The 17426-nt window shown below is 40.5% G+C and overlaps 1 protein-coding gene across 3 annotated transcripts in view; it reads right to left on the bottom strand.

Moving 5' to 3' along the window:
• Positions 1-5102, bottom strand: part of LOC120718841 — a 223853-nt gene extending 218751 nt beyond the window's left edge. For 2 of the 3 annotated variants that reach the window (XM_040007562.1, XM_040007571.1), the window contains exon 1: positions 4840-5102. In XM_040007562.1, coding sequence (XP_039863496.1) covers positions 4840-4984 — 145 coding nt within the window. In that variant the 5' untranslated portion in view covers positions 4985-5102. Of the gene's footprint in view, positions 1-2266; positions 2575-2927; positions 3003-3134; positions 3447-4839 lie in introns of those variants that run through there. The other variant, XM_040007565.1, reaches the window with a different exon arrangement.
• Positions 5103-17426: the final 12324 nt, after the last annotated feature.

The following is a 17426-nucleotide window of genomic DNA, read 5'->3' as shown; positions in this document are numbered from 1 at the left end:
TGACAGTGTTTGTTACAGGTTGACTTTGTTGGCTCCTGATTGGCTGGAAACACTCACCTGAACACAGACAGCACAGAGCAGCAGCTGGGAGGAAAAGCATTTTGTGCAGTGGTGTTTCCTCTGGTGAACCTGGGGAGAAGTGGCGCTCTGATGCAGCTGAGGCCAAACAAGGACGAGCTGTGAGATCAGACGAGGGCCACGTGGTTTCTAACAGGTCCTCAAAGCTCCCATCAGCCCCTGCGGCCCACAGATAAGACTGCTGCTGCTGATTGACAGCTCAGCTGAAGCTGCTGTGGTTTCATCGTCTTCATTTCAATCTGACAGCAGATCCAAGAATCTGGGTCACATGATGCACAAACACTCAGAAACATTCATGTTGCTGTGAATTTACTAACACACACTGTTATCTGTTGTTTTCTTCTTCATCTAACTTTTTGAACATCTTCACCTTTTCTTTGTTTTTGTGAATCAAAATGAATAAATAATATTCACAGCATCTCATTTTTAATTGTTCTGTTTTGTTGACGACAGTTTTAAGAATCATTAAAATGATGATCATCAATTCTAATATCTATAAACAGTAATAAAAACAGGGCTGTGTTTCACGTCAGCTTCAGCTTCATTTATTTGTAGCCATGGTTAGATTTCATTTGCAGCAGGCAGTCATCCACCTTTACACACACATTTACACAACAGTACAAAAGTACTTTTTGATTCATGAAAGAGAAATAAGACAAATGTTGCCTTTGTATCATCTCTGATATGGAAGGGATCATTTGAAGATGTGAGTGAAGGACACAAATATTTGGATCTGGTGTTGTTCTACATTTTAGGACTAAAAGACAGAAGGAAGAAAGTGAAAGTGACTGTGCGAGGGGTTGAAGTCATGAAGTCAAGTGGAGGCCGCTGACTGCTGTTACTTTCTGCTGTACAGGTTCAACAGGGACTCACAGTCAGCCTGCTAGAACATTTGGATGAAGAGAAAAAGGAGGAAAAAGACTTTGAGGGAAAAATCCAATAAGATCAGCATGTTTTTAATGTGGGAATACAACAGTTTCCTCCACCATGACACACACTGGAGCCTCTTTTTGCTCACAGCTTCACTGTTTGTCTCAAAGTTCAGTTTGGAGGCCAAAATTGTTGCAACACATTTGTAAGTTTGCACTAATTTCACTGTGTGACCCTTAATGGATGTAATGAAAGAATCAGTCAGTGAAATATGAAGCTGTGCTGTAAGTTTGGAGGAGAAAAGTGTCTGAGTGACTTTAATGAGGTGAACACATGAATACAGAGCACTGACTGACACGTACAGACTCCTTTAATGAGTCGCACACATTTTTGTGACTTCATGAAATGTCAAAAATGACACAACACACAACAAGCTGCGAGCACATTATTGTCTGTTTGCTGTTTGTGTGCTTTGTTTGCTGTTATGATAGCAGGCATACAGCCATGTTCTCAATGTCTCAGCTATCATTGATTATTGCTGCTTTTCCTCTTCTATTAGGCACTTCAACTCAATGAATGACACACAGAAAGATTTCATGACTGTGTTCTTCAAAATAAGGAGAATATGTTATCTGCATCTGAATGACTCATGTTGCCTTGTTTCTACTTTGTTTGCATATTTCTGCTTGTTGGAAAGGATTTTCTGAATCATTCAGTAGTTTTTGTAATAATAAGGACATTTAGCAAGACTTCAAAATGATTCTCCAACATTTGCTGTTCAGACTTGATCTGTTCTTACGTGTGTGATATCCAGAATGAAAAACTCAGCTCAGGTAATAAAATGGGAGCTGAGCAGACTGCAGGGGCTTCATGGTCTCTCCTTTGATTCCATTAAAGTTCATTTGTCAGCTCTGAGTTGAGGATTTGAGCTGTTTCTCTCACAGGTGAAGAACACAGATCCTTCCTGGAATCATTCTTGAAGCAGAGTTCATGCTTGTAACTGTCATTGTGTTATTAAAGTGAAAAGCCACAGCTAACGGTGTGGAGGCTGCAGAGCAGAAACCCACACAGCCCGTCTGCTGCAGGAGAGCAAGTTTGGATACAGTCAGTTTGTGCTTCACTCACACGGGTTGTTGTTGATCACACAATGAAAGTAGAATCAAACTCTTCATCTTCAAATCTTTATTATTCACACAAACACAACTACACTGTTTGACATTTGAAAATCAAACAAAAACTTGTGATAAAAATATTCCTGATGGTTTTTGTTACTACAATAAAAGTCACAATAAGTACAAAAAGGATTCTAACTCAGAGCAACAATACATGTAAAGATGTATTTATTTCAGATGATCTTCTAACTGTTGAAGAAAAAGGCAAAATAAGCACAACACATCATAACTAACATTTGTGATCAAAGTGATGAATGAGATGAATTGATGAGATGTGATGGTGAGAAAAGGCGAGCAGGAAACAGTCAGTCAGCATGTGTGCAGTTGGTGGACGCTCCCTTGTTTGTGAGCATCATCAGCAGAGAGAGTCCACAGCAGTACACCAGACTCTTCACTATCAGCACTGTGTACAGCAGGCAGAGCAGCTTCACCCTGCACTGAGACTGGAAGGACACTGAAGGACAGACAGACACAAAGAGACAGACAGACAGTCGGGTTATTCCTCTCAGATCAAGGAGAAAAAGTCCAAATAGAAACAGTCACAGCTTCTTCTTCAAGTGGATGAATTGATGTAGTGTTTGTGTCCACTTGGGGGCAGAAGAACTCCACAAGCAGCTAACAAACTGATCTCTGACATATTATGGTCTGTCTGCTGTTTGGTGCTGAGCAGCTAGTGTACAGTGGCTTTATCAGAGCTTGTTGGATGAAGATTTGATCAATTAGTGCAACTTTAAGAGCCTAAACTTGTTCCAGCTCCCTCATTGGACATTGGAGCTGTCCATGCAGAGAGGCAGCAGGTGATCTTACAGTCAGCTGGCTGCAGAGCTGGCAGGTCTGCTGGCTCTCTCTCTGGAGGACAGGAGGCTGCTGGAGCTGGAAGCTCTGAAACAGAAAAGGAGTCAAATGTTTGGAGCTGCAGTGAGAAATGTCAGTCCTCTGCTGCTCTGCTCTCTTTGACAGCATCTCCACATGAAGCTGAATCACTGCTGAACACAGTCACCAAGCCTTCATTACCTTGTTGTGTTTGGGCCTCCACTGTGCCCCCCTCGTGCTTCACCCAGCAGCTGTATTTATATGTGTCAGAATGGCTCCCATCAAGCATCCTGATGGCAATGGTGCGTCCCGCCTCTCTGAGCTCCAGCTGCTCTCCCTCAGCAGGGGGCAGCTCCTCCGCTTCTCCGCCGTTCTTCTTCTGTCTTTTCCAGGAGAACTGGACCAGAGGAGGAAACATGGCTGAGGCCACACACAGCAGGGAGCTGTTCCCCTCCAGGTGGGCTCTGGATGCTGCTGGGTACACGCTCACCACGGGCTTCACTACCTGCTCATCTGAAGTTTGACAGCAGCAACAAGCAGCACAGACACACATTCACACAGTCAGCAGCAGCTTCCAGCACTGCACTGCATTCAGTCTGATCCTGGAAACTACATGGACTCTGATCACTAAACTACTCATCAATACAGCACAAAGTTCACTACATACACTGGATTCAGCTTCATATCAAACACAGTCATCACCTCATGTCATCATGGCTCACATGAGGAACACTCAGCATGATTTTAAACTGAAATAAAATGTATTTCAAATATATATTTTTTTTATTGTAATATGTTATATTTATACACACACACACACACACATATATACATATATATACACACATATACGTACGTGTGTGTGTGTGTGTGTGTGTGTGTGTGTGTGTGTGTGTGTGTGTGTGTGTGTGTGTTTGTCGATACTGTTGTTCAAAAATACATTAATCATTTTTGACATTGTTCTGCACTAAACATAACACAACATTTTTCAACATGATTTAATTCCAACAATGAAATTTAAATTTTTGTATCAGTTTTTAAACAGGTGATTTTTAAATGTTTGAATTAATACCATACTTCTTTTTCAGATTTCATAATTCTTTGTTTTTATTCTGCAGTAACTGGAACAGCAATACATCTACTGTTTGGTTTTATTATGCGCTTTTCATATGTGTGAATAAATAATTACATTTAAATCCAATGAAGCAGAAACTTGAATGAGGATTTTTTACCTTTTTTTAACATAATATAAAATAATTGTCATACTTTATGTTATAAATTTAAAGTATGTGAAAATGTCTATTTATTTCTTCATTCTTTTTAAAGAATCATTTACTGGTGACGTTTTTCAAGTTTTTCTTTTCATTTGAAATTTAGACTCACACATCAAACAAACCTGACTCAGTAAGAACAATGTCATATTTTAGCCTCATTTTTTTTATTCCATATTACAAATGTTTTATACGTCCCTGATCAATATCTATGTCAATTTATACATGAATGTAATTGCAAGAAATCCTCTTTTATGAAGAAGATACATCTTTGACAACTAAATCTAAATTTTCTCTTCAGCATAATTTTTAATTTACAAGTTTGCTGCAACTTATTACAACATCAAATATGATCTTGTGTTAAAAACCAGCAGAATCACTGAGAGGATCAAATCCTAAATATTTGTAACATCACTAATATTTGCAGAAATAAAGAATAACTTTAGTTGTTCAGTGAGATTTCAACATGTTTTCAGAGATTATTGAGCTTTTCTTATGTAACAATGGCTGCAGATGAATTCTCTACTAATGATGAAAAACTAACATGTAAAGCCTGAAGCAGCAGAAACTGACTTTAAACACATTTTCAGCTTCTACAATAAAACAACTGAAGGAAAATAAATGTTTGTTCTTACCTGTTACAGACAGTTTAGTTCCAGAGCCAAAGATGGGGTAGTCATAGCCTGTTCCTCCCACAGTGAGACAGACTGCTACAAAAACCTGTCTGCTGTTGAACGTGTCAGCTGAGGTGAATGAGTCCAAATGAGGAAGCAGGATCATATTTCAGCTCCATGATGTGTTTCTCTAATGTTCATATCAACATGACTGTCTCTTCTTCTCTTTTCTTTTAGCCACACTAGCAGCACGGCTCTGATGTTAATGTCAGTCTGTTGGTCAGTCCACTACTTTAGTCCACATGAAAATAGAAAATCACTATATAAGCACCAGTCCATTTATCCCATCAATGATGCACCACTACAATGAAACATGCTGCTGATAGGATCATGGTTTGGCCCATCTGGCTCACCATCATTAATCACACAATCAATTTTGAATTCTAGCAGCAAATTGTAAAGAAAACTATCAGAACATCTGTCTGTGAACTGAATCTCAGGAGAAAGTGGGCCATGCAGCACCACAATGACACAAAAGGAAAGATAGATGGTGGGTAGGCAGCAGAGGATCAGGGGACCATAACACCATCTTACACAGTTATTAACTAATGAGCTCATTGACTAATCTGAAACATCACTTTGATTTTTCTAACAGATTCATTGGAATTTCAGCTCACAGTGGATCTGCAACATGAGCAGCTGAAGACCTTCAAGAGCTGAGCTTGAAGTTCTAGCTAGGGCTCGCTCGGAATAACATCTCTCGGCACAAATTGGATGACATCTCGGGAAGGCACACTGCTGTGAGTTCTCAGAAATCGGCTCCTTGAGCACAATTAATGACAACATCACAGAACGCAAGTAGAACAGCTTTGAAATTCATATGAGCTGTTCGCACTAAAGTAAAAACCACCATCACTTATGCGGACACCCCTTTGGCGCCAGCTGCGGTCGCAAGGCTGGAGCCGAACAAAAACACCCTGATAACAACTGTGTTTAGTCTGTTCTTCCCATTCCATGCAAGGCCACCTGGGTTGGCTGGAAGACTGTTTACTTAGCCTGGCGGGGCGAAGGACACTGTCCCAGCTGAACTCTGGACACACATACATATACACTGATATGCACACACTCATCCCCTCTCCAAACGCCTTCGATGCTTATTCCCTTCCGATCCTGACGGTGGATGTCAGGCCCGGATGTACTGTCTACACTGGCTGTCTCTCACCCTCCCCCCCCGTTGCTCTTCATGTGTTTCTTTGGTGTATTAAGAGTTTTTTCATGTGCAGAGGTGTTTTTTCTGTTCTCAAACTGATCTCCCTGTTGGAGCTCAGTCTGGGGGGAGTACTTTTTTCCTCCTTATCTTTCCTCGTGTGGTGCTTTTTCCATTGTTATACCTCTGACCTGTCTTCCCCATGTGATGTTTTGTGTAATGTATGTATGGTCGAAGGGTAAGATGGCGCCGCCATTGCGTGCAATAGAATAGAATTCAACTTTATTGTCATTGCACATGCACAGGTACAGGGCAACGAAATGCAGTTTGCATCCATCCAGAAGTGCTTTAGTGATATAGATATATTACAATATATATTAGCAATAATATAGATATGTGAGTATATTACAGAAATGGGTCTATTATGGTATGTTATAATGTACACGGTATGAAGTATGTTGTGAATATTCTATAACTATAAGTATGTACAGGCTGTAATGAGTACAAGCTATGTACAGGATATAAATATGAAAAACTATACAGAATATGAAATAAATAACTTTACAGAATCTGAGATATACAGCTATACAGAAATGGGAACTATGCAAGTTGTAAACAGTTGTAGGATTAAAGATTATCGAATGTACAGAATGATTATTTACACAGAGCTATACAGTAGTGCAGTTAAGATAAGTGAGGGTGTAGATAGTTTCTACAGAGGCTATATAAAGTGCTAGTGGTTGTGAGTGGTGGTTCAGTCCATGTTATTATTGTGTGTTTGAGGGTACAGTTGTCCATTGTGTGTATGTTCAGTCCATGAGTTTAACGTGGGTCAGATGTCAGGAGGCAGAGTTCAGGAGTCTGACAGCTGTGGGGAAGAAGCTGTTCCGGTACCTGGTGGTCTTAGTCAACAGGTCGGCAGCCTTATGAAATTTCCCCTTGTGGGACTAATAAAGGTATTTTAATCAATCAATCAATAAACACACAGATGTACAGAAACTTTGGCAAAATGGTTTAAGGGAAACAACATCCAGTTATCAGAGTGATCATCACAAATCTGATCTCAGCTTAATAAAAAAACAAAAAGTTTCTGATGGAAGAAAAGTGACAGAGAGGCTGAAGTCTCCTTCACTTTCCCCTGTCATCACATCTTTGAGCGGGTAAAAGGATTTAACATCCAGCCTCATGTGTTAGACCCAGATTTCTGGTTGTAAAAAAGTTATGCTCCCTATGTCCTCGTAGTAAATCATCTTTATTTCTATTCACAGTTATAATCAAAGTATGATCCTGATCAATATGTTAAATAATAAATGTAGTAAGTAAAATAACTGCTGATCTTCTGTAAACACAGTGATTGGTGACGACCTACCAGAGGGAGGAGAGGTGGGGTGAGTGAGCACTTGTCAGAGCATAAATTGGAGCCTCAGAGATGTTCAGGTTCTGTTTCCAGCAGTCCTGTGAGCAGTTCAGATGATCGGATACCAGAAATTCACCTTTGGAAATTCTAGCAGAGACACCAGAGACATCAACCAGCTGCCCAGACAGTGGACATAGACATTGGATTTGGCTCCATCCATCGCTTTGGACTCCCATCATTCTACTGGTGGATTGCAGCTTCTCCCAACACTGAGAAGATCTGGGGTCTCGCTGTTTTCCTGAAGTATCGAATATTCAAGGATTCCTGCTTTCCTGTTGGATTGTTTCCATTAGCACAAAACACTGAGATGAAACAAAATTCAGCACAAGATCTGCTCATTCTCTCCTCCAACCTCTCTCATCCTTTAAAATCAGCATTAGCTCAGAGTAGGTTCATGAGAGAAGTATGATTGATGTGATTTGCTTATTATTCTGTGACTGTTATTATCATTTAATTCTGCCTCTGCTTCTCTCCTGCCAAATAAAGTAAAATATCCTGTAATTACAGTCTAAATTGTGGACATACCCTTTTTAAACCTTTGTGAAACAGTAAAGGTAAATATAAGAATATTAATCATTTTATTGTAAACAGTTCTTAGAGGTTACTCCGGGCCTTTAAATATAACTCTCCCTTGGGACTGACTGTTCAGGCCTCTGACATCAACCCTGTTACTAACAAGTTCCACGATCTAGGGGGGAGCTGTCATACTGAGGGGACTGGTAGGATTTGACCTGCAAGGCTACTCAGCTCTTTGTTTCTTGTCAGTGGACAGAGGGACAACACCTGGACTGTGGTCATTAGAGCTGGGCGAGCCCCCTCACCCACACCGGCTCCATGTGAACTCTACAGACCAGCTTAACTATAATCAGCTGTGCAGATGTGAAACTGGTGATCGTTGGATCTCCACTTTTTACGGTATCTATAAAGCGCCTTGAGGCAACTTTTGTTGTGATTTGGCGCTATATGAATAAAATTGAATTGAATTACTGTGTGTGGCTGGGGTGTGTTCGTTACCTTTGTGATGGGGAGCCTTTGTCAGCAGCCTCCCAAGTTTCTGTTGCCCCGATCCACAATGGAAAAGCTCCTGCGGTCACTAGCTGCAGGTCGCACACTCGGTGCTTGCCGAGGGTCCTGCAGCCAGTGTTCCCCTGGAATATTGCTCGTGGCCTCGCAGGTTCACGTATCCAGTGGATCCGCTGTGGATCACCTGCCCAGTGTGTGGGAGTTCTCTGGTGGACATGGAGCTGTTCTCACAGTCTCACGAGTTCGTGCTCAGTGCCCTCTCCATGCTCGCTGCTGGGAACATGCCATACAGACCAGGGAAGCTCCACAGTCCTGCATACAGTGGGGCAAAAAAGTATTTAGTCAGCCACCGATTGTGCAAGTTCCCCCACTTAAAATGATGACAGAGGTCAGTAATTTGCACCAGAGGTACACTTCAACTGTGAGAGACAGAATGTGAAAAAAAAAAATCCATGAATTCACATGGTAGGATTTGTAAAGAATTTATTCGTAAATTGCCGGAGGCTCGTGCTCGCTTTATTTAATCTAAGCGCACCAGCCAACCACTTCCCGACATGCCTAAGGCTAATGTAGGGAAGGTGGATGCCTCACAGGCAATGGCAGAGTGTCCTCAATATGCTGTGTAGCCAGCTCCCTCTCTCGCCAGCCAGGGGCTACTGGAGGACAGCTATCAGGAGGACTTTGAGGCTGAGTCCATCCTCTACTCCGCAGGCTGCTACCTAAACCAGCTCATACTTTTTGAGGTTGTTAGGGCATTCACAGCTCTGGATATTAGGTTGGGTTGGCCTCCACCTGTGTGGAAAGTGTGGGGCGGCCAATCAGCTCTGGGGATGGATCCTTGGTCACCTCACGACAGCCTTCGTCTCCACGGTCGGCTTAGCGTCTTGCTGGCTGATCATAGCGACCTGCTCCGTAAAAATGTTTTGTATGTAAAAGATTTTAATGAATGGTTCAGTATTAGTGCAAATGTTCTCACTGTAACTGAAACACTTTAGAAGATTTTAATGATCACAAAAAACCAGATGTTGGTGGTGATATGATAATAAAGATAATAACACTCACCTTTCTCTGTGGATGTCCAACCAGGGTCACACACAACAATCCCAGCATGTGGGAACATCATCTGTGGGATGTTCTCCTTAAAAATCTCTGTGTTGATGAGCTGAATAATGTGGACACTTGATTTGAAAAGAACACAACAGTCAGTCGTCTTTGTCAGGTATGGAGGAAGGAAGGCAGCAGAAGTCTTGGCAGAAGAGAATATCCAAGCTAATGGACATCATCCCAGTGGGCCCTGGTGTTGTTAACAGAAAAGTTACTGTCACATAAAATATAAGTTTAGAGAAAGTTCAGAGAATTAGATCCACACCTCTTCTAGTGTCACAGTTACACATCCTCATCTTTCAGAACAAGAACTCAGCCTTCAAGCTGGATTTGAAACTGTTGCATTTAATGACACAGATCATATTTAAAATACACATACAGGTAAATTTATAACAGAAAGTTTAACCTCCACAAAAAAGTTCAAAATAAATGACCAAGACTGTGACAAATAAATCAGCACAGCATAGAAAGTTAGCTGTTAATATGAGAGCCTCAATTTTAATCTGTTAACCACATGTTAACATGTTGCAGCTCCAGCATTTTTTAAATTTATCATTTTAAAGTATTAAAAAAATAATCTTACAGTAATGAGTCTGTGTCCTCTATGAACTATTAGTTTATTCGATTTATATTTCCTGGAGTGTTATTCCCAGGAAAGATTAGGATGTCAGCCTCTCTGACTTTGTCTCTCGTGAACTCATTTCTAATCTTGTCCAGTGAAAGTCTGAACATCTTCAGTTCGGCCTCCTGTCTTTTTGTCAGAGCCACAGGATCCAAACCAGACATCACAGCAGCTCTCACCAACATCCTGTAAACCTTCCTTTCACTCTGCGGCTGTCCTTCTGTCACAAATCACCCGACAGTCATTTAAAGTTAGTAGCACAGTGTGGTTGTGACAATGCTGCTCAAGCTTTCCTAAATTACATTCCAAGTTATAAACTGCTCAACAACATAAAGGGAACTGTGACAAAGTGGCTAGAACGGAATTAATTTGCCATTTGTCACTTGCATATATTGTTATTTTGTGTTCTGTTATTTTACAGTCAGCCATAATGCTTTAAGTTAGACATTGCTGGTGTAACTTCTCTTAACACACACTATCCCGGGTTTTGTTTGTGGTAGCAGTAGTTACATCTGTTACATCCATGCATGTGTTTTAAAGCAAACACTACTGACCATCAGATCATCTGAATTCTCTTCTGTTTACAGGCACGTCTGGTAAATTATGTTTCTTTATGTTGCTTTGGTTATACTTACCATGGTGTCCATGTTGTGTATTCAGGTCCTATATGTGAGACAGGTGTATAGGAAGGGCCGCCCACTACTTCCTGTTTATATAGGGTCATGAGGTCAATGATTGCATCACTGGGTGTAACCAAATGGAGTGTTTTTCATTTTGTATAGTATTGTTTGTTTTCTTTAAAGTAGCCTTTTGAGTTATATTGTATGCAGTGTTTTACTTTACAAACCATTTAGTTGAGTAAATGAGTTTGTCAGTTTCATGACTTTATTCCTGTTCTTTGTTTAGATTTGTATTATTTGGTTTGACCTATTTTGTTTCAATGGTAGGGACTAACGAGGTCAGGTGTGGGCAAAGTCTTGTATAAAGCCAGTGGGATTTTTGCATGCCTGATTAATTGTTTTATGGTAAAATGGAGATGCCAGCAATAAAATATGCTTAAAAGAACTTCAATCGTCTGCTAAATGCTATTTACTTTCACCTTCCTTGCTGCTTAAGTTTTGCTACATCACAGGAACACTTGGAGTTACATTGTGTTGTTGAAGGGTTCCCTTTATTTGTTGAGCAGCATATATTAAGATCATTTAAGCAGATTACTGTGAAGGACTTTAATGGTTTGCTGATGGATTCGCCTCCATCTCCTGTGTTCTTGCTGTCAGGTGGATCCTTGTGATCCTGTAAACAGTGATGCACCTGAGAGTCACAGACAGACATGTGGGACACAGACAGACCTCTTCCACAGCTGATGTCTTTAGTTCACAGGAGGAAAAATACAGGTGTGATAATGACGGCTGCATTCCAGTTAGCAGAGGTCCTGCTTTGTGGATCAGAGTCAGTTTCAGCCTGCTGTGTTACAGTGGACAGCTACAAATAACAGGTGTAGCCTGACAGGTCGATCAGATGAAGGTTGTTGGTTTGAATCCATGTTGAGAGGTTGGTATCTATCTCTCTGAGATTAATTTTTTTTGTTCATAAAGTTGTTCTGAGACAAACTGCTGCTGCCTCCAGCTGACTGGTTCCAGGTGTTGCAGGTATGAATCCTCCTGATGGTTCAGTCTGAGAAGAACTGAAGTCAGAACAGTTTTAAATGTTTGCTGGCACAAAAACACAACCTGACATCCAAGGTAAAATACTGTGATGTAAAAGTGGAACTACAGAGAACAGTGGTGATATCACGGCCACTGAGCTGTGATTAAATAAATGTTTTAAAGAACAAACAGTGTGCTCTGTAGAGCTGTTTGATAGCCAGAATACACAGAAGTCCTGCTCTCACACTGACAGCAGTGATGGACACGTACAGCTTCATGATGGCTGCCAAACACACAAAGAACATGACAGGATCAACAACCTGTGAAACAGTTTTAGCAGTTTTTATACAAAATGTCATCTCTGTCATTCTAACTGTAAGCGATCATTAGCTAGATTAGCCACACTGTATTAGAGGGTTGTTGCTAGCTAGCGATGCTGCACACCTGTTACTCCCGTAGTCTTTATGCTTCAATGATTCCACAGGTCTCATTTTTTCTTATCCTATTTTAGACAGAGATGACATCAGCAGCAGACTCCACAGAGACCCAGAGTTACTGTTAGTATCTGAATTGTATGGATTTAAACAGTTTTAGATTCAGTTCACACAGAGCGCTCTACAGCCCGCTAACATGGAAAGTTTAAATGAAATAAAGCACACTGACAAAAGGTTTGAAAGAAGTGTAGTTTGTTCTTTTCATTTAATAACAGGGTCCAAAGTCCACATTATTATCAACAGCTACATTCACCCTGGGGAACAACAAGTGAAGGTGACCATGAGGACCAAGCTGGGTTTCCTGGGTCCAGAGGTTTGAGAAATGTCCTCCCTTTCATTTATCACAGCTTCTGTTGACCCACGGAGGAAGACTCCTGATGTGTCATTTCAGAAACATCAGGAACTGAAGGTCACCGCAGGGATCAAGCAGAACTCGCGATCTTCACCAGCAGCTTCCTCAGAGGGAAATCTTCAGACCTCCACTACACGCCCAAAATAGAAGATGGACAAATCTGGCATTTCATGAGCAGTGTGATAGAGACCTTTACTTTGTGTGATGTTAGAAGTTTTCACATCATCCTCAGATGAAGCACAGAGACGCTGGACTTTTACATAATGATGTTATATTCAGTCCTGTAGAAAGTTACATATTTAAAATATATATTATCCTTTCTGGTTACTCTGGTATGAAGGACTCTGAATGACTTCATGGTAAAGAACACAATATTGGCAAAACACAGTGTGAGTGAATTCTAGATTAAAGTTTTTAGTTCAACATACAAGTGACCTTTGACCTTCATCAGGCTTTACTTAATTGTGTCAGAGAAAATCTCACTTTATGCAGCTGACTACATTCATGTTTAAAACAGAAGCTGTGCAGGTCTGAGATCAGCAACTTTCTGAAACAGCAAACTGAGTTAATATTTGTGCTCCTATATAGTGACACAGTTACATGGATGATTAATACCTTTGACTTCTTGTCTTTAACTTTATCAATCAAACAGCTGCAGCTTCCACTGACAAAGAGTGAACATGTAGGATGATGTGTGATGTCACTGGGTGGTGCTGAGGGCAGCTCCTAAAATCACAAAGAGAACAGAATCATCACAAACTGTGAAAGTTTATCCATCAAACCTGAAGTAAAGCCGACTCTTCTCTGTCCTCACACACTTCAGGATCTGAAGTTCTGCAGTTCTGCTGACAGCTGATAGATGAGCTGTTTGTTAAAAAAGACAAAGTCTTATATACTAACACATTACATGTAACTTTGTGAACAAGACCTCATTAAGAATAAATCAGACTGATCTTTAACCTGAATATTTCAAACAAATTCAGTAGAGTAAAATCTATAAATAAATATACAGTCTGTGCTAAAAAGTCTTCAAAGGAAAAATTAAATATAAACTCTGACTTCAGCTCCAAACGTCTGTAATAAGTTCCAGTGCATCAATGTTGGGCTTTGTTATTTTAATGGTGTTTCTTGTATTTTGTGGACATCAGCTGTGTCAGTAACAAACACATCAGAAACTGGAGCTGATGTTACAGTCTGTGAGTGAAGAACACTGTGAGAACATTTTCAGTCCTCAGTGATTCATCTTCAGTTCAAACTGTTTAATCTGCTGTTAATGATTAATGAGGGATTATTGAAGTGCAAGTTTGGTGCTACTGTCCTTACAGATGTGGAGGCAGAAACATGCTGCTGTTTATTTTTACAGTCTAACACTCATAACAAAAGTACAGTAACGTTAGTCAGAGACTGATCGGTGACTTTTCTGTTTCTCATATAAACGTTTCAGCTGCAGGTCTGAACATCCTTCAGTTCAGTTCAGTCAGAGCAGCAGAGCTAATGTCAGAACTACAGCACTGACTTTAATCAGCATTCAGGCTCACAGTGATTTCTTTAGTCAGGGTACATTCACTCATGTGCACTGACAGCTGTCACTGGATTACTTTAATGCTGAAGAAATCTTAAAAAATTGAGGATTCATATAGTTCTGAAGCCTCAGCGCTCCTGTTCCATTACTCTCTTGATCACCTTTTATGGTTAAAAACAATTATCATCACGAGGAGCACACATCATTCCTAGTTTTCATCCTTCATTGTACAAACTGTGAGCAAATATAAGAGATGCATATGTTGTTGCCAGAGGGCCACTCAGTAAACATCACATCTGTTCACATCTGGCTGTAGAGCTCCACCCACTGTGGGTTCAGGCTCCACTGTAATAGTTCATGTGATAATATTACAGGTTCTCTGAACAGGCAGGCTGTGGAGTGACAGGAGAGGAGGATGTGACGGGCTGTCCTTTCACAACACAACGTGACAACAGTGAGTGGCTCGTCTGTCTGATCTGAACTAGTGTCTTATAAAACAGTGAAGGCTGTTGCTGCCATTCTCTGTAAATCTGAAGGGTCTCATAACAATATCACACACCATCCTTGTAGCTACGTTTTTTTTGTTTTTTTTCCCTTTTTTTCCTTTTAGTTATCTAGATGCATGCAGGAGGTCAAAGAATGGTTCCTGAGTAATTCTCTTGTTTTGAATGATAAGAAGACTGAGACTGTGGTGTTCAACAGTAAAATCCCTCGTGCCCAACTCGGTGCTGCCCTGGGTTCCTTTGCTAGCTCTTCCTGTGACTATGTCAGTAACTTGGGTGCACTGCTGGATAGCTCGCTCAAACTCGATAAGCAAGTGTCTGCTGTAGTGATATCTAGCTTCCACCAACTGTGCCTTATCTCTAAGGCTAGGCATTATGTTCCGCATGAGGACCTGGAGAAGCTTATTCACGCTTTTGTGACCTCCAGGTTGGATTTTTGTAACTCCTTGCACGACGGCCTTCCCTCTTCTCTTCTTCTTAGACTGCAAACAGTCCAAAATGCAGCAGCCCGCCTCTGGACTGGTACCAGGAAATTTTGCCCTATTACTCCTGTTCTAGCTAGCTTGCATTGGCTGCCCATAAAGTACCGCATTCAATTTAAAATATTACTCCTTACATTCAAAACTATTAATAAATTAGCGCCAAGTTATCTTAGTGAACTTCTCAAATCACATACTCCTGCTAGAACACTCAGATCTGCCACTCAACTACTTCTGACCCGACCCAGATCTCGGCTGAAGTCTCGGGGTGACCGTGCGTTTGCTCTGGCTGCCCCGGTACTGTGGAATACCCTTCCTCTCGACCTCCGCGCATCTGATTCCATTGCACTGTTCAAATCACGACTAAAAACCCACTTATTCAATCTTGCCTTTCCCTCTAGTTAATATTTCTTTTATGATTTTATATCATGCACTTTTATGCTCATTTAAATGCTTGTTTGCTCTGTACCTGTTGCTTTCCTGTGTATCAGTGACAGCTACCTGCTTGCATACTTAGTACTTGCTTTGGTCCTATTTCTATTATGCTCCTCCTATTCTCTATCTTACTTGTTAAGCACCTTGGCATACCCTTGGTTTTTAAGTGTGCTTTATAAATAAAGTTTATTACTATTATATTATTATTATTATCTCTGTGCAGCTAACCTTGGAGGAAACACTGAGGACACCAGAAACATTAGAAGAAATAATAAAATCAAAACAGGAACCAAAACTAAATGAAAACACAAGAATTATAAACTCAGCACATAAAACAAACAAACAAAACAAACAGGCAATATGGCCGTCATATCATAAATGTGTGCTCAGTCTCCTGTAAATGGACAGACTCTGTTTTGAAAAGTGCAAATCAGTCCCAGAACAACAGCAAAGGAGCTTCTGAAGATGCTGAAACAGGGACAAGGTATAAGTTTACTTCACAAGTTTGCATGAAGAAGAACACTAATGTGTTCTAAGGTCATCAGTGAGGAAGTGAACAAATAGACAAAAACTGCAGTTTAAAGAAAGCAAAGTCAAGTTAGTAGAGCGACCATCACAAATCTGATCTCAGTTCAGTAAAAATTTATGGAGAGAAGCAAAATTGAACAAAGACTCATAAAAGCTGATTCAGTTCCAGCATTTCTGTCAGGAGGACTGGAACAAAATCCCAGAAACTTCCTGTGATTAAATGACTAAGATTCAATTTGAGGAAATGAAGTCATGTGAGTTAAAACTGGTGAACGAGAGTGTTTTACATGGAATCAGTTTTTCTGCTGTTAAATCTGTGTGTTTGATCCAGTCAGACTCTGATTCTTCTTCAGCAGCGACGCTGGAAATGAAATGAAGCAGCCAAAGCTGCTCAAATGTGATTGGTCAGGAAACACAAACAGAAAGCAGAAATCTTGTCCTGTGATTCCAGATTTGACATATTCAGATACAAAATCTGTTTTTTTCTATCAGAGAGAAAAGAAGGTGACAGAAAGATGAGGCACCGTGACTGATTCATCCTCTATAAACATCCACAGGAAACTGATGGAAACCTGTCCAACAACATCAGCGTCCTAATGAGCCGCTGCTAGAAGGACAAAATCCTGACCTGACATCAGTCCAAGTGTCTGGTTAAATGTACTGAAAGGTGTTAAACAATAAGTGCTGCTGGAAGAGTTTTCATGAAGAGAACATTAACACTGTGAATGAGGGATGGACTTTGATTCAGTTTGACACAATCTGTTTTTCTTTCACTTTGAATAAATGTTTTTGTGGGACTGAGGATACATTTGTTTACATTTGGAAGTTTGATGTCATCTGTTCCTCTTGTTTCTGTCTTAAAACAGGATGAAAAATCTGTTTAAACAGAAATAAATAGAATTGAATTTCTGACAGCAGTAAATAAAAATGGTCCCTGAGCTCAGTATGTTTGTGACTCTGAGATGGAGGTGAAACATGTGAAGCTGGGCTGTGGTTTACTGCTCTCTTCCTGTCACAGACACTGTTTGACATCTGTTCATCTGTCGGTTTTTGTTCAGGCTGCAGGGATCATTTCTCACTGTGGGGATCAACTTTAACACAGGAGCAGTAGTAGGTGGCTGAATGATCAGGTTTAACTTTCTCTATTTTCAAATCACAGCCGTTCTGTGTATTCATGGATGAGAAATCATCTTTCTGAGGATGACCATAACCTGAGTAAACAGAACCACTATTTTTATTAATATTAAGAATCACTCTGAATGTTTCATTTTCTTTC

Source organism: Simochromis diagramma, unplaced genomic scaffold (assembly GCF_900408965.1).
Source record: "Simochromis diagramma unplaced genomic scaffold, fSimDia1.1 OVJJ01000544.1, whole genome shotgun sequence".
In the NCBI taxonomy this organism is placed as follows: domain Eukaryota; kingdom Metazoa; phylum Chordata; class Actinopteri; order Cichliformes; family Cichlidae; genus Simochromis; species Simochromis diagramma.
Note: the sequence above shows the minus strand (reverse complement) of the source record. Positions and strands in the feature narration are given on the sequence as shown.